At 43.6% G+C, this 18,216-nt stretch overlaps 1 protein-coding gene across 1 annotated transcript in view; it reads right to left on the reverse strand.

Moving 5' to 3' along the window:
• slc4a10b (solute carrier family 4 member 10b) overlaps nucleotides 1–18,216 on the reverse strand; it is a gene marked incomplete in the record, with an annotated part of 46,525 nt that overhangs the window by 24,934 nt on the left and 3,375 nt on the right. Inside the window, 4 exon segments of the mRNA XM_048238665.1 lie at nucleotides 421–559; nucleotides 1,213–1,356; nucleotides 4,136–4,217; nucleotides 17,639–17,665. Of these exon segments, the coding sequence (XP_048094622.1) occupies nucleotides 421–559; nucleotides 1,213–1,356; nucleotides 4,136–4,217; nucleotides 17,639–17,665 (392 nt within the window).

Here is an 18,216-nt window from a genome sequence, read left to right on the forward strand (position 1 = left end):
TTCTGGTCGCATCACACAAGAGTTACAAAACAGCAGCAATATTGACACTTAATACATCTGCTCAGGCCATCAGGGATTAACACAACAGTTGTTGTCAGTCATGCTATGTAAGATTAGAAATTGATTTATAAAACCTAGTATAGTGGGCATAACAGATGGGAAGCAATAAAAATTAAACGATACCGCCTGAGGCAGTAAAAGACTGAGTTGTGCACCCTTACAGTAAGTGCATTCAAGTATTCAAGAAATAGTTACGTCAGGGGAACTAAGTAGGACTACTTAAGAGCATTTGTGCAGCCCACTTCAAGGGCACCTAATGTGAGTTACTTGAATAGCGTGCCCATCCCTCTAGGTGCACACGTAACGGTGGTGGTGGTGGTGGTGGTGGTGGCGGTGGTGGTGGTGGCGGTGGTGCATTACCTGGCCGTCTCTCTCCACTCGACGTCCTCCCCTTCCCGCCAGCAGATCTCGTCCAGCTGTGTGAAGAGGTCGTGGGGGATGTGCTCCTCGTCGTCATCCTCTGTGCCCAGTAGGAACTGCACTCTCTGAGATGGGGTGTCTGACGACCAGAGACGGATGGAGAACGCTCACAATCCATTAAAACAAACTTATATAAACATGCACTGTTTACAGTTATGGTTGGTTATGGTTACCAGTTATGGTTTAAAGCAACCAGGAATATGTTTGTGCTATAGTGAACTTAATCGTATAGTAGGAGGGATTGAGAATAAAGACAGCATGATGGGAGATTTTGCAATGATTTGTTAAGTGAGAAGATCATCTTCATAAATGCATGTGATAACACTATGTATGCATGATCAGCGCAAATTAGCATCCTCAAAAGTAAACATATTTGCCTTTAAATGGGGCTGAAATAAACAGTATATTATATATTTGTATTATTATTATTACTTTAAATGGTGCTGAAATACACAGTATATTATATATTTGTATTATTATTCTTTAATGTTTTGGTTGACACTTTTATCCAAAGCGACTTACAGACGTCAATTACTGCAGGGCCCCAGAGCTACTTAGGGTAAAGTGCCTTGCTCAAACGCAGCCAGGAAATGTTTCTGGCTTAGCCACAATACTACCACCGCTCGCATATTAGTAGAATAAAGAAGAAGAGGGCACTACAACCCAGGATATGATTATCTATGGGTCAAATCCTCCTCCTCTATCCCGCCCACACTGGAAGGCTGGCCTTACTGTAGGAGGGCGACTCACGGCCATCGTCCACCCCGCTGTCCCTCTCCCGGCTCCTCCTCCGGTGCCGGTGGCCGTGGTGCCTGTGCCTCCGGTGGGTCTTCCGGCCCAGTGGCACGTGCACGCCGATGTAGAGAGTCCGGTGGCCTGGGGGAGCGGGAGCAGGTTTGGAGGGTTAGAGGGTGGGGGTGGGGGTGGGTTTGGAGTACAGCCAAAGAGCCACGAACCATCACAGCGAGACAGCTTACTGTCTGTGACAGCTACTGATTCAAATCAGCAGCCGTTGGGTACACACACTGTTTTCCCCCAGCTCTTCCCTACTACTGTTGCTTTTTCTGCTTTTAGTCTTTTTTCCTTCTGTGAGCATTCACTATCAACAATCGGGGGAGTCCAATTCCAAACCATATTAATACAGCAAAAAGGATAGTAAATAAATAGAATTAGGTGTAATCTGGATTTAGAGGTCGCGCCATCAGGGTTTCCATGGAAGTGGATACTGACAGAGTGTCCCGGAGAGAGGAATTAAATTATGACATTGGTGGGGTGCTTTAGCTGAAACATTATTACTACACCATTTTATTAGAAGTGACCTGGCTGAAAGGATATGCTCAGCATTTAACATCTGCCGCTGCAGTGACAACGCACACACCCGCATATGCACACACACACGCAGGCACGCACGCACGCATGCAGACACACACACACACACACACACACACACACACACACACACACACACACACACACACACACACACACACAGAGTACTCTTCTAAAAGCCTCCATGGCTAAAACAATGGAACTGCCATGCACAGGTGTGCTGCAGATTCTACAGGTATTATCACAAAACAATACAAATAAACAGCAAGAGCACAATAATAGTATATTATGAAACACCAATTAGCCTGATATCAGTGTCCACTTCCTTTCTTTTCTTTGATCCTCTCATGAACTTCTGAACCAAGACTACCATGGCCCATAGCCTAACTGTGAAATCTGTCAAACACATCCAGCACTCTCAGTGACAACCCCCCCTCCCCCCTCTGGGTTGCCGCCATGTGTTCCTGTGGCCGCGTGAGGCTAACGCACACTGACCGCGGCACGGCCTGCTCTCCACTCCATGCTCCCCCCGTCCAGAGGCAGCAGGCCATCTTGGCTCATGAAGCTGCTCCTCTGAGCATTCGGCTGACATTCAGTCTCTCTCCATCTCCATCTCTCTCCATCTCTCTCTCTCTCTCTCTATCCATCTCTCTCTCTCTCTCTCTATCCATCTCTCTCTCTCTCTCTCTTTCTCTTTCGGCCACTAGCCTGTGTCATTAAATAAGGCCCAGAAATGTCAGGAAATCATATGTCTCGGGTCGATGTGTGGCCCTGGGAGTTGTCAGGCCCAGAAGGCAGGCTCAGAAATGAGAGTCTAAGTGAATTCTAATTCTTTTTTTTTCAGTCAGTGCTGTGCCAATTCGAACAATGCCACACTCTAATCTTGCACCGTCATGGTGTGTTTGTGTGTGTGGGTTTCTGTGTATGCGTGTGATTTTTGTGTCAATAAGTGTGTATGGTTGTGTATGAGTGTGTGTGTGTGTATGAGTGTGTGTGTGTGTGTGTGTGTGTGTGTGTGTGTGTGTGTGTGTGTGTGTGTGTGTTTAGTGTTTCTTTTGTTCAGGGGCTGTGGAGTGAGTCAGCAGTGTAGTTGGCGTGTACCCATGAAGGGTTGCAGAGAGGGAAGAGAGAGAGAGAGAGAAAGAGTAAGTGAGAAAGAGACAGAGAGAGCGAGAGCGAGATTGAACAAATGAAACCCAAACATTTGCTATGTGAGGCTGCACATCGGTGACATCACACAGAAGCACCAGGAAAATGGCCAATCTGCCTCAGAGACACCACAGTCACGACACACTGCAGCTGCAAGTCAGAAACTGTTACACATCACAGTGTGTACAGTACACAGGACCACACACACACACACACACACACACACACACACACACACACACACACACTAGGTCCACACATAGAAATCTGTGGCTAAACCATTCCCTAAAAGACATATATATATTTGACGTTCCTCAGACATCGGATATGTTGATGATTTTCTGGTACTATCAGTATTTCAGCAATACATGAATCTGAATGAATTGACACAATACAACATTTAGTTGATTGTGATGGGATTACCAGCCATTTTATTGCAGGGTCTTACAAATGATCACTAAATCACTTGATGTGAACCCATAAAATGGATCGAGCGGTAGATACACCTTTCTACCATAATGATACTTGTATGAGCAATTTAATTTGTGTTGGAAGTAGGCACTGAGAAAGACATTTTTGAACCTGACTGCCATCCCTCCCAAGAATTTATTCCTAACACATCACCGTAAGTCCTATATATCCTGTCTCTGTATGTGTGCTTTTCGTATGTTGGAGGGAGAGAGACAAGACCAGTGTAAAAATAGAACATTTCCAGAGGCTGACACATGGCTGACGTTAGTGCTGGTCCACCAAATAACACCCCACACACACACACACACACTCCCCAGAGCCTGTCTCCCATGAGGTCCTCCTTCCCCCTCCCTTCCCATGTCTTCTGTCTCCTGAGAGGTGCAAAGGGAAAGCGCTCAACACAGGCGGTCTCCACTCTTCTCTTCCTGCGCACCATGCCACCCACACACTCTGCCACACAGACACCCACATCCTTGACCTTCAGCAGAAAGAAAAGGGCCAACCGCAGATAACAGTCATTTCCTGTGTATTAGCCACATTGTGCACAAGCCGCAGGACAGAGTTTTATGCAATTTACAACAAAACCATATTAATACCATATTAACTGCCCCTGTGTATTAACCTCATAGCTGAAGAAATTTTGCAAAATCAATGTATGAGCCATGGCCAATAGTTGGGAAATTACGGTAAACCCAGTTCATCTTACCTTCAAGCTCCTCCTTCTCAAAGTTGGTCTTCAGCATGGACCTCGCCCCTCCCTGGTCCACCACAGCCTCCTCATCGTTCCTCTGTGGGGGGACAGTTCATTAGTCCATCACAGTTAGCACTTAGCACATTTAAGTCACAACATTTCGCAACACCACAGCAAGTGATCACGGGAGGGAGAAACATGGCCACCACACAAGCGAGGAAACGACACACACACACACAAACAAACACACACACACACACACACACACACACACACACACACACACACACACACACACACACCACACCACAACCACAAAGTGATAATGAGGAGACAGTTATAAACATAGTGTTACTTCAACACTGATCACCACACACCACAGTGGATATAAGCTTTATTGACCTTCATGCCATTTTGCATGAGAAATGGATTCTCTGTGTATTATATTTTTTCAGTTGTCATAATGAACAACTAATTCAATACACTGGTGGAACGACCTTAATGTATTTAGTTACTTTACTGTACCTTCTGTATCCAAAAGCACCCAAATAAGTAGGTAAAGTAACTAAAGTCCCTATCTTATTTAAAATGTCTTATTTCTTATTTTCTACGAATAGTGAATGATAAGGGGCTGAGAGTTCTGCACTTTTACCAACCAGACTCTGGGCTACATCCTCCGTAGCTATTCTTTTGGCTGAGGACCATCATACATTTTAATAGCATCTGACCTCCTTGTATCATCTCCCCAGGCTGAGAGTACACACACACACACACTTCAGTTGACAGTTTCCATGGTTACTAATGTGGTCAATAACAAACCTCTCATGCTGCAATCAAATTGTCAAGTACTTTCAGACACTACAGCTTTTCTCACATGGCATTCTGACGTCAGAGACATATTCTTCTCTCAGAGCCATTCCATTATGTGATGTGTATCTTGACCCAGTTCTCATAGAACACTCTATTATACCCATTTACACTGGTTGCTAGGATATGGAGCAGGAATAGCTGACAAATGACCTGCATCATAATATTCAATATTTTCCGTATCAAACACGCCAGTGGGCACCGCACAGCTAAGACTACATTATGTATAGAGTACGGAGAGATAGGCACATATTCAACACACAATAGCCAGTGAATAGTAGTCCAGAAGGAGAGAGGGAAAGTCAGAGAGGTGTTTCTGCATGCGTGCATATCGAAAGCACTCAACCACCTCCATGTTTAATTTCTCTCTTAATTATTGGTGCATTCCTGCAGTTCTATTCATAGCAGCACGCACTCTATATAAATAAATTAGCGAGAATATGCTGACAATATGTGTGCCAGCGCCGTTAATGAGACCTTCCTGCAAGTCTCCAAGGGGCCCATCTGACAACAGAAGCCAGGGAGACAAGGCAACCGTAACACTACACACCATTAAAGTGCATCTGCTCAAATCTGCTTGGTTAATGAGAGCCTGATGAATTGCTTGTCACGTTTATCATGGCAACATTTGGCATTAGCCCCAAGGGTGGGGTGGGTGGAGTATTTGTGGGCAGAGTCGGACATCCCGGTTCCATAAAGTAAAAGTACTGCCATATACCTTTCTACCTGTGCACTTAATACAGGTGATATCACTAATTACCTGATCTACCCGGCTGCTAATTAGGACGAGCTGGTTTACTAAATGGTTGGATCAAATACTTGGCAGAACTTTTACTTTCTGAACCCGGGTTGTCCGTGTGTGTTGGTGGAACAGAGTATCCCCTCGTCGACCTCACAGAACTTCATTATCCGCTGCCATGACAACAGTCCATCCGCGGTGGAGAAGCCCCGGCATGAGACCCCATTCTGGCTAACAGCCTCCGGACCTCCAGACAAACAAGCCTGGCCTGGATCTCCCTGTCCTTACACAGGAGGTCACGTAAAGGATGCAATGCATTCAATGCTAATGGTAAGGGCACTATGAAACAGAAGGAAATGCTTTCCATTAGGTCTCTAGTTTTCTGCAACTATGGCCTTCATGAAAAGAAGCACACATAAACATTTACAAAGGCTGATTCAAACTGATCTGGTCTTACCCTAAACCCAGTATAACAACAATACCTGAAGGGGATGCACATTTTTAGATGACATGATATTATGCTATGATACTTGTGGGTTGAAATGTTATGACAGATTTAGGTAGTTGCTAGGTTTATATCTGGTACGTCAGGCTGACGCTACGCTGACAATGTGATATTTTTAATCTGCCCCTGCTGTGCACTAATTGGTACTGCTTCATCAAACAGCACAGAAAACAGACAAAACTATTGAAATTGGATGTCCTTAAATGCCCTGTGAAGGTCACAGAAATGCAAATAACTCACAAGACTTTCCTGTGGTGTAGTGCCCTTTTGATTTTCCAACTACTTGCAGAGACACACTAATCCAAATTCATAAATATGAGCATCCCATTTGATTGCTGCATTCAATTAAAACTGTTGCCAGAGTCTTTCATTATAACCAATACCACACAGTAAGGAGCAACTCTCTGGGGTGGTGGTTTAAATGACAGTGTGGATTAGAGCGCCACCATTGCTGTTAAAACCACACATGCCCATCCATGTGAGAGCAGAGCACTGCTGAAAGAGACAGAGAGAATTAGAGAGAGACAGAGAGAAATCATAAGAGAGAGAGACAGAGAACGAGACAGAGATTTAAAGAGAGACAGAGAGAAAGCACAAGAGAGAGAGAGAGATAAAGAGAGTGAGAGAGAGTGGGAGAGGGAAGCCGGGGCAGATGTTAGTAGTCCAGACGAGTTCAGTGCAATGCACTAAAGCTGGCATCTAATGTCCAGGATGCTGTCTTACAGCGTTTGGAATTAACCCACAAATGCATTGTCTGAGAAAGAAAATCTACCCAGACCTCTGTTTTGAAAAAATCATACGTTAATATAATGCAGGATTATTACATAAACAGAGATGAGTGATGTTGACGTCTCTATAGCCACGGTAAATAAACACCCTTATTTATACAGTGTGTGGTAAATACAGCGCTAGAATAAACTGTGCTGGTGGGATGAACTGTACCGCATAATTTACTCTAAACTGTGCAAGAGGCGACTTCTTTATAGGGTGTAATTACAGCCTTAATGTAGGATGACAATGGTGTTCTCTACCACCACCACAGGAACAAGCAGTTAAGGCCCATGCAAAGAATACAGTATGCTGAGACTAAAGAATTTCATGAATCATGCCATACATCAGGATTACTGAAAATGGGGAATGTCTAATTTAATGTCAATCCTTAAATCCTGTCAGATTTGGATGTACAGTTATGTCCTGCGGTAGATAGCTAACGTTACACATTACAAGATGCACCATGCTCCCTCTACTATGAAACAGTGTAAGTGAAGGATGTTCTTAAATGCAATCGCATTTTCAGAGTGCGAGAGCCTTTCTTCCATAAGCAGTATATTCGGGGCCGTATTAAGTCCCGGTCCCAGAACAGGAGAGATGCCTACTACCGCATCTGAGGCCTCGTATGCTCAACCTCGGGCAGGAGAATACTAATGACGGAGCTCTGGCGCAGAGGAAGTCATGTGAGCAGAGCTCCAGAGAAGTGTGAGGGGCAAACTATGACGCAGCAGCCAGGATGAGCGTGTGTGTGTGTGTGTGTGCGCGCCGGGCCCTCCTTACTGACGTATGGGAAGGAGGAGGAGGAAAGAAAATGACTTCCTCAAGTGTGTGTGTGTGTGTGTGTGTGTGTATCTGCATATTTGCCTGTGTGTGAAATGTGCTTGTCAAGATTTCCGTGGTGATCCTCTCTGAGCTCCGAGTGTGAGCCCCAGCTAAATCTCTGCTGAGTCCCCCTGTGTGCCTTCTCTCCTCTCTGCGGCAGCGCGAGCTCGGCTCACTTCAAGCTCTTGTTTACCAGCCCTCACCAGACACCCCCACACAACCCGACCAACCCAAACACCAGCCCCTATTTGCATTAGCGACATTCGCTGAGCATGCTAATGCACTCTTGGGAAGCCGATGGGAATATAACCGTATTTCATCAAGCAGCAGAAAGCCGCGACTGGAGAAACGGCGCATGCCACACAAATTGATGCGTGTGTGCTGTGCCGCACGCTCTCACAGACAAGAACAACGAGCCTCTTTCAGATGTGTTGTGAAAAATGAATGACATTTAATCTGCATGGGACGTAATCCACTTAAGCTGCCTATCCTTCCTGACATATAGCTGCGCGACTTAAACAATCCCTCTTTTTGTGCACCACTTTTTCTTTTTTCTTTTTTTCATACAACGCTTTAAGTAATCCTGGAAAAAAAACAACGGCATGCTCTCGAGGCAGGCGTAAGACAAACAGGTCGGGGAGACATCACGCGCGCTTTAAGTCGGGCTTTATCCGTGTTCAGCGTGACAGTCAGACAAGGCAGTGTCTGCCATCGCATGCAGAGACAATCCGCATTGGATGTCTAAAAATGAAGAGCCATTATATTCAGTGGAAAGGACTATGGTGAGCAGCCTAGACTGGCGTGACCCTCATGATAGGTGTGAAGTTAAGCTTAGAAGTAACGTGTCAGAAAAGACCGTGGCATAAGAATCAGTAAGACCATCCATAGTCTGAGTATATATTAATTTGAAGTGAATACCAGTTGTGGTTGAGAAACAGCTGGCTTGGTGTCACCATGCATGTGCTCCACAATGACAATCAACAATCCCAACATAAACCAAGTAGAATGAACTGGGACTGGGTCATTTTTAGCATGCAGGAGCACACTGTGAGCAAACCAGTTCTTAACGGTTTGAAAATGCTACTGGTGCTTCATGTGAGAGAGCTGCCTTTAGTGCTGTCCAGCATGAAACATCTCTTAGCAGCATACAAAGGCACTTGGCTCTGTCTTTTGTGAGCCAGAGTAGTGCCAGAGGCATAAATCGTGACACAGATTCTGCCCACTCCTCCCACCCCCTCCTCCTCCCCCCCTGCCTGTGTCTGCAGGAGTCCTGAGAGTGCTGTGGAGGACGCTCACCACAAGGCCTTACTGCTGCCCAAGGCACTACGCTAAGGCTGAGGAGAGGCAGTGGAGAGGCCAGAGTGAGTGTGGGTGTATGCACAAGGCTGAGAGCATGTATGTATGCATGCCTGTATGCGTGTGTGTGTGTGTGTGTGTGTGTGTGTGTGTGTGTGTGCGTGTGTGTCTATGCATGCCTGTATGCGTGTGTATGCGTGTGTGTGTGTGTGTGTGTGTGTGTGTGTGTTTGTGTGTTGCACATGCTGTATGGGAGCTTGTAAATAGATAAGATTAGAGGGAGAGACAGAGGCTTCATGCATGAATGTACAGTATGTATGTGTGTGTGTGTGTGTGGGGGGGGTCATGTCTAAACGTATGTGTGTGTGTGTGTATGTGTGTGTGTGCGTGATAGTGTGTCTGTGAAAGGGGCGGATGGACTACATATGTGCTGTAGCCATTGATGGATTTTTGCTGCTAATGTACATTCCCAATGTACCATGGCTACACAATCAGTGCATCAGTATCATGTTCCCAAATACTTTTAGTATATCCTTAGCTTAAACACTGCACACTATATCCCTCGTACTAGACTGGCTACTGGTTTCACCCAACTGCTACAGCTGCATTATTGGTACATCATTTGTCTGTCAATAGTTTCAAAGCACCATCGGTATCTTCAGTCAGAGTACTGACATTGTAATGGCCAAAAACTGTCATGGGCAAATGCACTAAAGCAGTACATGTTTATATTTCAGAGATTGTTAATTCCTTTTTAAATTGTATGTGTATTGAGCTGTAATGTCATGACCATTGCAGGATTTACACTGCTGATGTTTCGGTACAATCAGCAGATTTTCAGGAATACCTAAATCACCACTAGCAGATTGCTGAGTGCTTCTTCTTCAAAAACTTCAAGCCCTTTATTCATGAGTCATGACCAGGGCTGCCAACTTTTCAAAAAACCTTGGAGTGAGATTTGGTGGGGCCAACCAAAATTTTGCTGCGGAAATCTTTGTTTGGCTCATTCAGCATTATACCGTACAGTAAAAAAAACGTACATCAGTGGTTCTCAGGTGTAGGGACCAGGCATGGACGGATTATGAACTTTCGGGCCCCTGGGCCCACATGTATTAAGGGTTCCCCACTAATTGTCGCATATGTGGAAGGGGGGTTTGGGACTCTTTCAACTATGGAACATAATAGTGATCATCAAATACCTCTCCAGATTTCAGTGCCAACATTTAACAATATAATCAAACAGTCCAAAAGTAAATTAGATATCAAACTAAACCGAAAATGTCATGCTTTTAAAGGCCTACCAGTATGCCGCTCCAAGAAACGCATGTCTCAAAATAAAACTCGCATAAGAAATAAAGGGCTGTCTCGAATACAATCCTGCCCCTAAAGGCCTGTACTTTGTCTTAAGACCCCGGCCATAATTTGAGGATTTACAGTATCTAAGTAGACAAACTGGCTTCAGATATCCAACAGAGTGAATAGAGATTGTGCAGTCTTAGCTGTGGTTAGTGACGTGATGCTGTTAATGGGGAGTTTTACATAGCCTAGTGTAAACCTATAGGTTATTATTTATTTGGCGTACCTATAAGGCTTTTTACCTTATCAAAAGTGAGGGGGATGACTGATCTCTTCAACACTGCAGGGGATTTGGCGCTTGTCACTGTGTGTGTGACAGAAGAGGAATGGGAGAATGCGTGTAACAAAAAAAAAGGTTTATGAGCCGATTTCTGGCATAAAATGGGAGAATCCAATGAAAATGACAATGAAGCACTAAACAGATGCTGAAAACAGCACTGGTATTTCACACGGCAAAAGTGGGGGGGTCCAAACTAACAATTTTAAAAAGTGGGTGGGTGTTTTATAAGAATTTAAGAAATGTTTGTATATTTTAACTTTTAAATGCATCAATCAGGTGCACTTTCAAAATAAATTCAGAGGTCAGACTTGCTTATTTTTATGGAAATATTTGTGCTGTAGCTATTTTGCACTTCAGAATTATAACCATGCACACACAGGTGGAATAGTTATGGTGATATTGCTATAAGTTCACAACCACAAAAACATATGCTACTCATATTTCACAGTTCAGAAATGTTCAAAAATGTGTGTACATTTCAGCACTCCATGAAATTATGCAGAAGTGGTCACCTGTGTTAATTGTAAACATTAATGTCACTAGGAAGCATGCCAATATAAATGTATTCATGTATCTGTAATGGGATTGGCTGGAACCTGACAATATAAGAACCATGATAGTGGGATAATCTATGGCTGAGCAATTAACACAAATGTATGTAGGCCTACTGACAAATAGTTTACATTAGAATACATTATAATTTCGCCCCAATTAGGCTATGTAGAAATGTGTTGCACAGAGGCATGCTTTATATCCTCGTATTCGGTACGGTTTGCTGTTTATTGTGATATTGGGTTTGCCACGTGTTGTGTGAAGGGTTAGTGAAATATTAAACCGAGAGTAATGGGTGTGCACTGTGTGCAAAATGCAAATATGATTAGCCTAAATTGCACGTCGTTTCAATGTTAATTTTCGCGAACCATTTATCACAGCAACTTGGCGCTAATATCATTGGAAAGCTTAGATTCCGCACGTTCACCTGATGTGTATTATCATTTGACACTTCAGCGTGAAAAATACTCAATAATACTCAAAGCATACCGGGAAATGCGGCTTCAGGTAGCATCGCAAATGAGAGAAAAGAACCCTCTTGAACCCTCTCACCGTTTCTGAAAGCATAACCGTGGCTCAACAGGTAGATCTATAGATAGGCTAAACTCATTTTTCAGGCATCTGACCGACCGGGTTGACACTTTAGCGTGAGAAATCGGGGGTGTGGCGTGTGAGTGTGTGAAACTAATCAAATCCAATGCGTGAGAGTTGGCACCTACAGTATGGTCATGACACATTACAAATGCTTTCAGAATTTCCAAAAGATTAGAATTTAGGATAGTTGTCCTAAAAAAATCTGCTTTACTTTAATGCGGATGGCAGGAATGGCCTCCAACTGACAGTTAAATCCATTTAGTCACTAAAAACTTTCACTCACTAAAGCCTCGCTCAGGCACGATCTCCTAGTAATGCGGAAGCGACTTGTGGTCAACAAATGGCCCCACACACATTCTGTTCTCTGCCACAGAAACTCAGCACACGGGTCCACTTGTTGTCTCCAAATAGCTTGTGCAAAAAATGACTTTCACAAGTACGCTGTTACATTACTATACATCACTCTATTAGCAGCGGCACCAGCATGACCAAATAATCTGATGATGACAGTGAGTGACGTCCTCAAATGTCAGCCCTCCATTCTAAGCCACTCTGCATTTGAGAGTGCTTGATAAATATAGGAGTTCTATCTATGCCAAGAGGAACTACCAATGGGATTTTTTTCTAAATGGGAACTTGTGTGCTTTAGTGCCTCTTCATACTGTATATGTGAACTTATTTTAGGACACTGCTATTTTTAGAGGATTAACAGTTTTGTGCTTTGAACAACAAATGTCCTGCCCGCTGCTCTACAGTAGGCTATTTATTAAGAATTAATTCTAATGATAGCAACCATACACATTAGACCAACAACACATCTGACAATTTTGCACATCTGGTGTCTTCAGACAGTGCAACAAAATAAACAATGGTCAGTTCATGAGCATTCACTGATGTGACAGCCTATGCTACAGTGTTCAAATATCACAGTTGTCCCATCACAGTTGTGCCATCTCAATTGATTATTGTAGAATGTTAAGCTGCTATATTTCCAGAGTCTAGGCTACCTATAATTGTCAATGGCTCAGGTCTCACTATTTTCAGTGATTTTAGCTTAATGAGAACCTTCCAAGAGATGTCAAAACAATTGAGGGAACCAACGTTTGCCATCGTTTCCTCTGTGTTTTTTAGTTGACACACAAGACTAGAAGTTGAGAGGTAGGCCTGCCTGTTGCCAAGGTGGATTTTTACTGTAAAAAAATGGTATGGGCTAATGTAGGCTTCATTGTAGGCTAGAGTCTGCTGTTTACCCTCTCTGGAAACATTTTATCACTGTACTGTGTTATATAATGTGTGTGCATGAAACTTAGGTGAGTGGCCTAGTAGAAATATTGTCTAAGTTACATGGTTGCGTACTAGGCTAAGGCATTGCCTCTTAGTTTTGCAAGTAGCCTATCTGTGCTGCAAGATAAATTTAGGTACACTTGGTGTGGTTTGAATTGTTATCTAGGACTATGCTAACTTAACTTAGCACATTGTTTTGCTTAGAGTGGTAAGTCAGTCTGTTGGCCTACCTGATATTCTTGCAGTCTTTCCGCAGAATCTATTCTATTTCCAACTGCCTCAACAAGCTCCATAGAAAAGGTAAGCAGACCATCCTTCTAATCACTAAATTGATCACCATAAAAAGTTTACAGTGCACAAAGAATTGAGTAAATCTAGGTGGGAGTTTTGTCTCTGTTTGTTTTATTATTATGGAGCAGGCTACACAGACAAAATATTATTTTCTACTTTCTACCTCTGAGTGAGGTCACATGTTAACATTGTACTAGTTTGTAGTTAGGAACTTGGTAAATGCTAGACAAATTTGTATGATTTACCTGTGCCATATTACCCCTAGATTTACATTTGTATTGTTCATAATCACCATTATGAACTGGAAATCTAGTCTTGTCAACATTCCCAGTGCTGTAGGCCTACAGAGCACCCTGAATGCCATATTAGCATGGGTACCTGCTAGCTGCTACCATAATAAAAGCTAATAGAATTAATTTGTGCTAATTCAAGATCCTGGAAATGTGTATTTTTTTCTGTTCTAGAGAAGAAATAGCTTGTGACCCATTTCAGGCTAACTCACCTAAGAGTTTTTGATGAGGCGCAGAACTATTAATTTCAGTGGCATTCCAAAAATAACACCATAGTGGCATGAAATGGCATCAATAAGGCGTGACAATGTGGAGATATCCCTATGGAAGGGATAGATCGAGCATGCCTTGTGTAAAGCCTAAAGTGTCCCATCACAGTGGCTGTTGTTTAATACGTTTGGCCTCTGCTGGCTAATGAAAGTGCTGCTGAAACGTTATGCATTCACTCAGTCAAAATCGTCTTAGAGCAGAGAGGGGCGATGTTGGGAGGATGGGGGATTACTGCCGGGCTATTGGACTGATTTAATTGGGTAGGGCAGCCATCATCGCTGTCACTTTGACTCTGCAGATGACTGTGGTCATCACCTCTTCACTATCAGCAGTAGACACCTTCTCAGCCCCAGCTCTTTAGAGTGCCTTACCACAGCAAAACACAGGCTCTCCCTGGACAACACAAGCATTGATTTAGAAGATCGTGTGTATTGATTTTCTCTATAATAAGTATGAGATGCCCCATCTTGAGTCGGAATGCTAGGTAGGGAAAGCTGCGGTGTCATCAGTTCTACTTACCTCCCATCATAACTTGAACATTGAAATGCAGCCTCTGTTTCAAAAGCTCCAGCCTCCCTGCAAATGGTCAGCAGGGTAAGCCATCAGACAGCCTGGTGTCAGAGTGATGCTGCTGTTCTCTCAGCTTGTTTGAGAGGCAATACTAACCTCTATACTGTGCTCTAGCACAGCCTGTTATAGGAACAGATTTGCTCTTCTCTGCAATGTTGAATTCATTGCCTTCAAGAGGAATTCATTACCTGTGCCCTTGCTCATGCAATACTGCATCACATGCAGAACTCTGAGTCAATGATGCTGCACCCCAGGGTGATAAAACCCACTGTTCAGTGCCCTTGCTGTTATATCAGCATCAGATATCAACTGTATTGGGAAAACAATGCTGTGTACATGATACAAGCTGACACAACCAAAGCAATCTCCCCATGTCTAGTTACTGTGATGGTCAACTCAAGGAGCTTGAAAACTTTCAGCTGAGACCACTGACAGTTACAACTACAAGCGTGACCCCTACCTGAGAGTTAAACTGGCTGTACAGTTCCTGGCTCCCCGAATGCATGACCTCTTCTCAGGTTAGCCTTGTTGGGTATCCAGAGCTGTCAAGGACACTGAGCCCCATAGACGAGGGAAGCTGTGCTGAGCTGACCAGACGCTGCAGACGATGATGGCTATCCACACACCATGCCCAGGAAGACAGGGGAGCAAAGGAAAAAAGCCCCTTGTCCAAGCACACACTGCCTCTGTTGCTTCACACAAACCCACTATTTTCGACAAGCATGCATCCCTCGGTCTGACCAATCCGGTGTGAGATTACAGAGGTGACTCAAACATGAACAGCCTCTAAGCTAAGAGGGAGAGGGAGGGAGAGAGAGATGATGCAGCTAAGCTAGTGACGCTCGCCCCTCCTCTCCCTGCTCCATGTGGCGTTCCCATTTAAGCCCTGTAGCAGCTCCCAATCCCAGAGGAGCCCCTGCACTCATTCTCCAGGGTACACCGGGTGATGGGATGGATTCCAGTACCCGACACCTCAGCCTGACAACCTTGCAGGTGCATCGTCTTCACCTCGTCTCCAGTCAAGCGTTTGCGGGGAGCAAATGATTCCAGTTGTTTTAGGTGTGAGCAGGACTGAAATACTGCACTGCTTGCTCTGCCTCTGATTGAATCCAGTTCTCTCCCAGCGAGCATTGAGGAAACAATGCTCGCTGTGCAAGCACAAATTTATGATGACTAAAATATCTGTATGTGCTCTGAGAGAATAAGGATGCACTGTTTAAAGCACATTAGTCACTGATTCCTAATTTCACTTACTGAGGGAAATAGTGATGACACAAACTGCACATTAAGTATAGATGAACCCAAATTAGATTTACCTAAAGGAGCAGTCAAAAAATTGTGAGAAAATATTAGTTATACTAAACATAGTAACCTTAAGATACAATTCTTCACTGCAAGTCTTAAAACAAGGAAATCTTTAACACAGTTATTCAAGGAGAATTTAATTTGGGCCATGTGTCCTTGTCTAGTTCACGAGGACAGATTTACAGCGTTTTATAGCGTCATCTCAGTTCAGAGAACCCGCCTAAATTAGAGATCTTCAATCATGAGGGGTCTGATGAACTCATTCAAATGTCTCTTACCATCAACTAATCAAAGTGACACTTTGTTGTTACATAATGGGCAAAATCCCCTATAACCGCAACACTTGTGGGGCCACCGATGTGTTATATTTGTGTGTGAGCCAATCCTGTGTCCCAATGACAAGACCTGATTGCACAAAACCAAAAACACATACCAGGTCATACAGGAAACCTAATGTTGCAGAAGTGTTTTGGACTCAAGCTTAATTTTTTAAATTTTAGTTGTAGTAATTGTAGTAGTAATTTTGACCTCTGAACTGTGTGATCAGTTGCAAATTTGCACCAAACTGCAGCTGGTGTTTCGCTTTAAAAGGGAAAAAAAACTTTTGTGCTTGTAAATCTTCATTTCCTCTCTGAGCTTAACTGTGGACAGTGTCATGTCCTGGGTACAGAATTAAAAATAAATGACCCCTGATCTCTTACAAAAAACACCACCACATGGGCAGCAGTGATAAAGCTGTATAAAAGCATTCAGCCAGCTGTCCCTTTTATTTTCCTTAACACTGGCAAGCACTTTCTAATGAACCACCAAACCCTGACGTATATGGAGCCATGCCTGGAGTTGTGCCCAGTGTGCCACAAGAAGCACCAAAACTGTCAACAAGAACCCAATCATTGACCTGGCCTAAGACCAGTGATGATAAATTCAAGCTGCCAGTGCAATCTTAAGTCTCAGGAGCCATGTCCAATTGAGCGTTGATAAATCCCCTTTTGACTTTCCTCGAACTCAACAGAGGTCCCAGAGGATGTTTTTACATTGGACAAGCTATTTCCCTCAAAGTGCTGAGATAAAAGACTAGCTCTAGCTCAGCCCCCCGCCTGGTTCAGATCCAATTTGTCCACTGATGCATACTTTTATGAACACTGAAGATCACTGAGTGTTATTTTGTTTGAAGCGACGTAGCCCATCTTCCTAAACCTTCAACTCTAGTTCAATGCAATAATTGCTAAGGGCCATATTCAAAAAGGACTGGTATAGACTGAAACAGGTGCTAAAGCCTCAACATAAAAGGACAGAGTGGCTGGATAGGTTGGACTCAACTCTTCTTCAACTCTAGTCAGTCCAACCACAACTAAAACGCATCAATATGAACATGATGTAAACATCATGTGGGACTCATGAGGAATTAAAGTGCACAGCATAGGACAACGCCTTTTACCACAGACCTGGGAAAAAAAGCACTTCAGTGACACAGGCTTTGAAAGTCAGCCTGGCTGTATAGACATGGTGAATTCATCCTTGAAGGTCAGGCACTCAGTGAATACAAGCTTTCACACACAGCGTTTCTTTAAGGATATTTCAGTTATGAACTCTCAGACCTCATGGCACTGTAAAACTGTACTAATACAGTAGTCTTACAAATTGAGAGGGGGGTTCCATTCCTGGTCAATAAAGCCACCATGTAGACAAAGACAAATGTGCATGCAGTAATTGCGAACCAACTTACCACGCCTCTGCTTCCAGGTTCAATTACCTGCAAAAAAATCCATATGTTGAGCAATATGGATCACTTATTGCCATTACTTTGCCTTATTGTGATTGTGAATTACACTGAGTGTCAAAACCCCAACACATGCACACTTTGTGTCCCAACTGAAGTATTTACAGTGCATCATCTGAATCTGCCCTTTGCTTTTTTACCATCAACAGTGACTACATCTGTGCTGTGAGAAGGCCTGTTGTCAACTCACTGCTGAAACTGAAAGAGGCTTCGGAAGCCGGAGGGTTTAAAACCAGCGCGAGTTAGGTACATTAACAGAATGATTCTCTGCACTATTGTACTAATGCACATGTATTAATCACATTCAACATTACTATAGACCGAAACAGGTAAGCTCTCGAGGGTTAAGCTGTGATCAACAGCTTAACAGTAATATTGAAAATGGCTATCGTAGTAAAGACAGACCTCTACACCTGTAGTCAGGGGCATTGTGCAAGACAGAATTGCTAGTGGGTCTGGGGGCATAAATAATAATCACACAATTATCCGAAATTGAACATATTCAAAGACTTTGGGGGAATATT

The sequence above is a fragment of the Alosa alosa genome, chromosome 3 (assembly GCF_017589495.1).
Source record: "Alosa alosa isolate M-15738 ecotype Scorff River chromosome 3, AALO_Geno_1.1, whole genome shotgun sequence".
NCBI lineage: Eukaryota > Metazoa > Chordata > Actinopteri > Clupeiformes > Clupeidae > Alosa > Alosa alosa.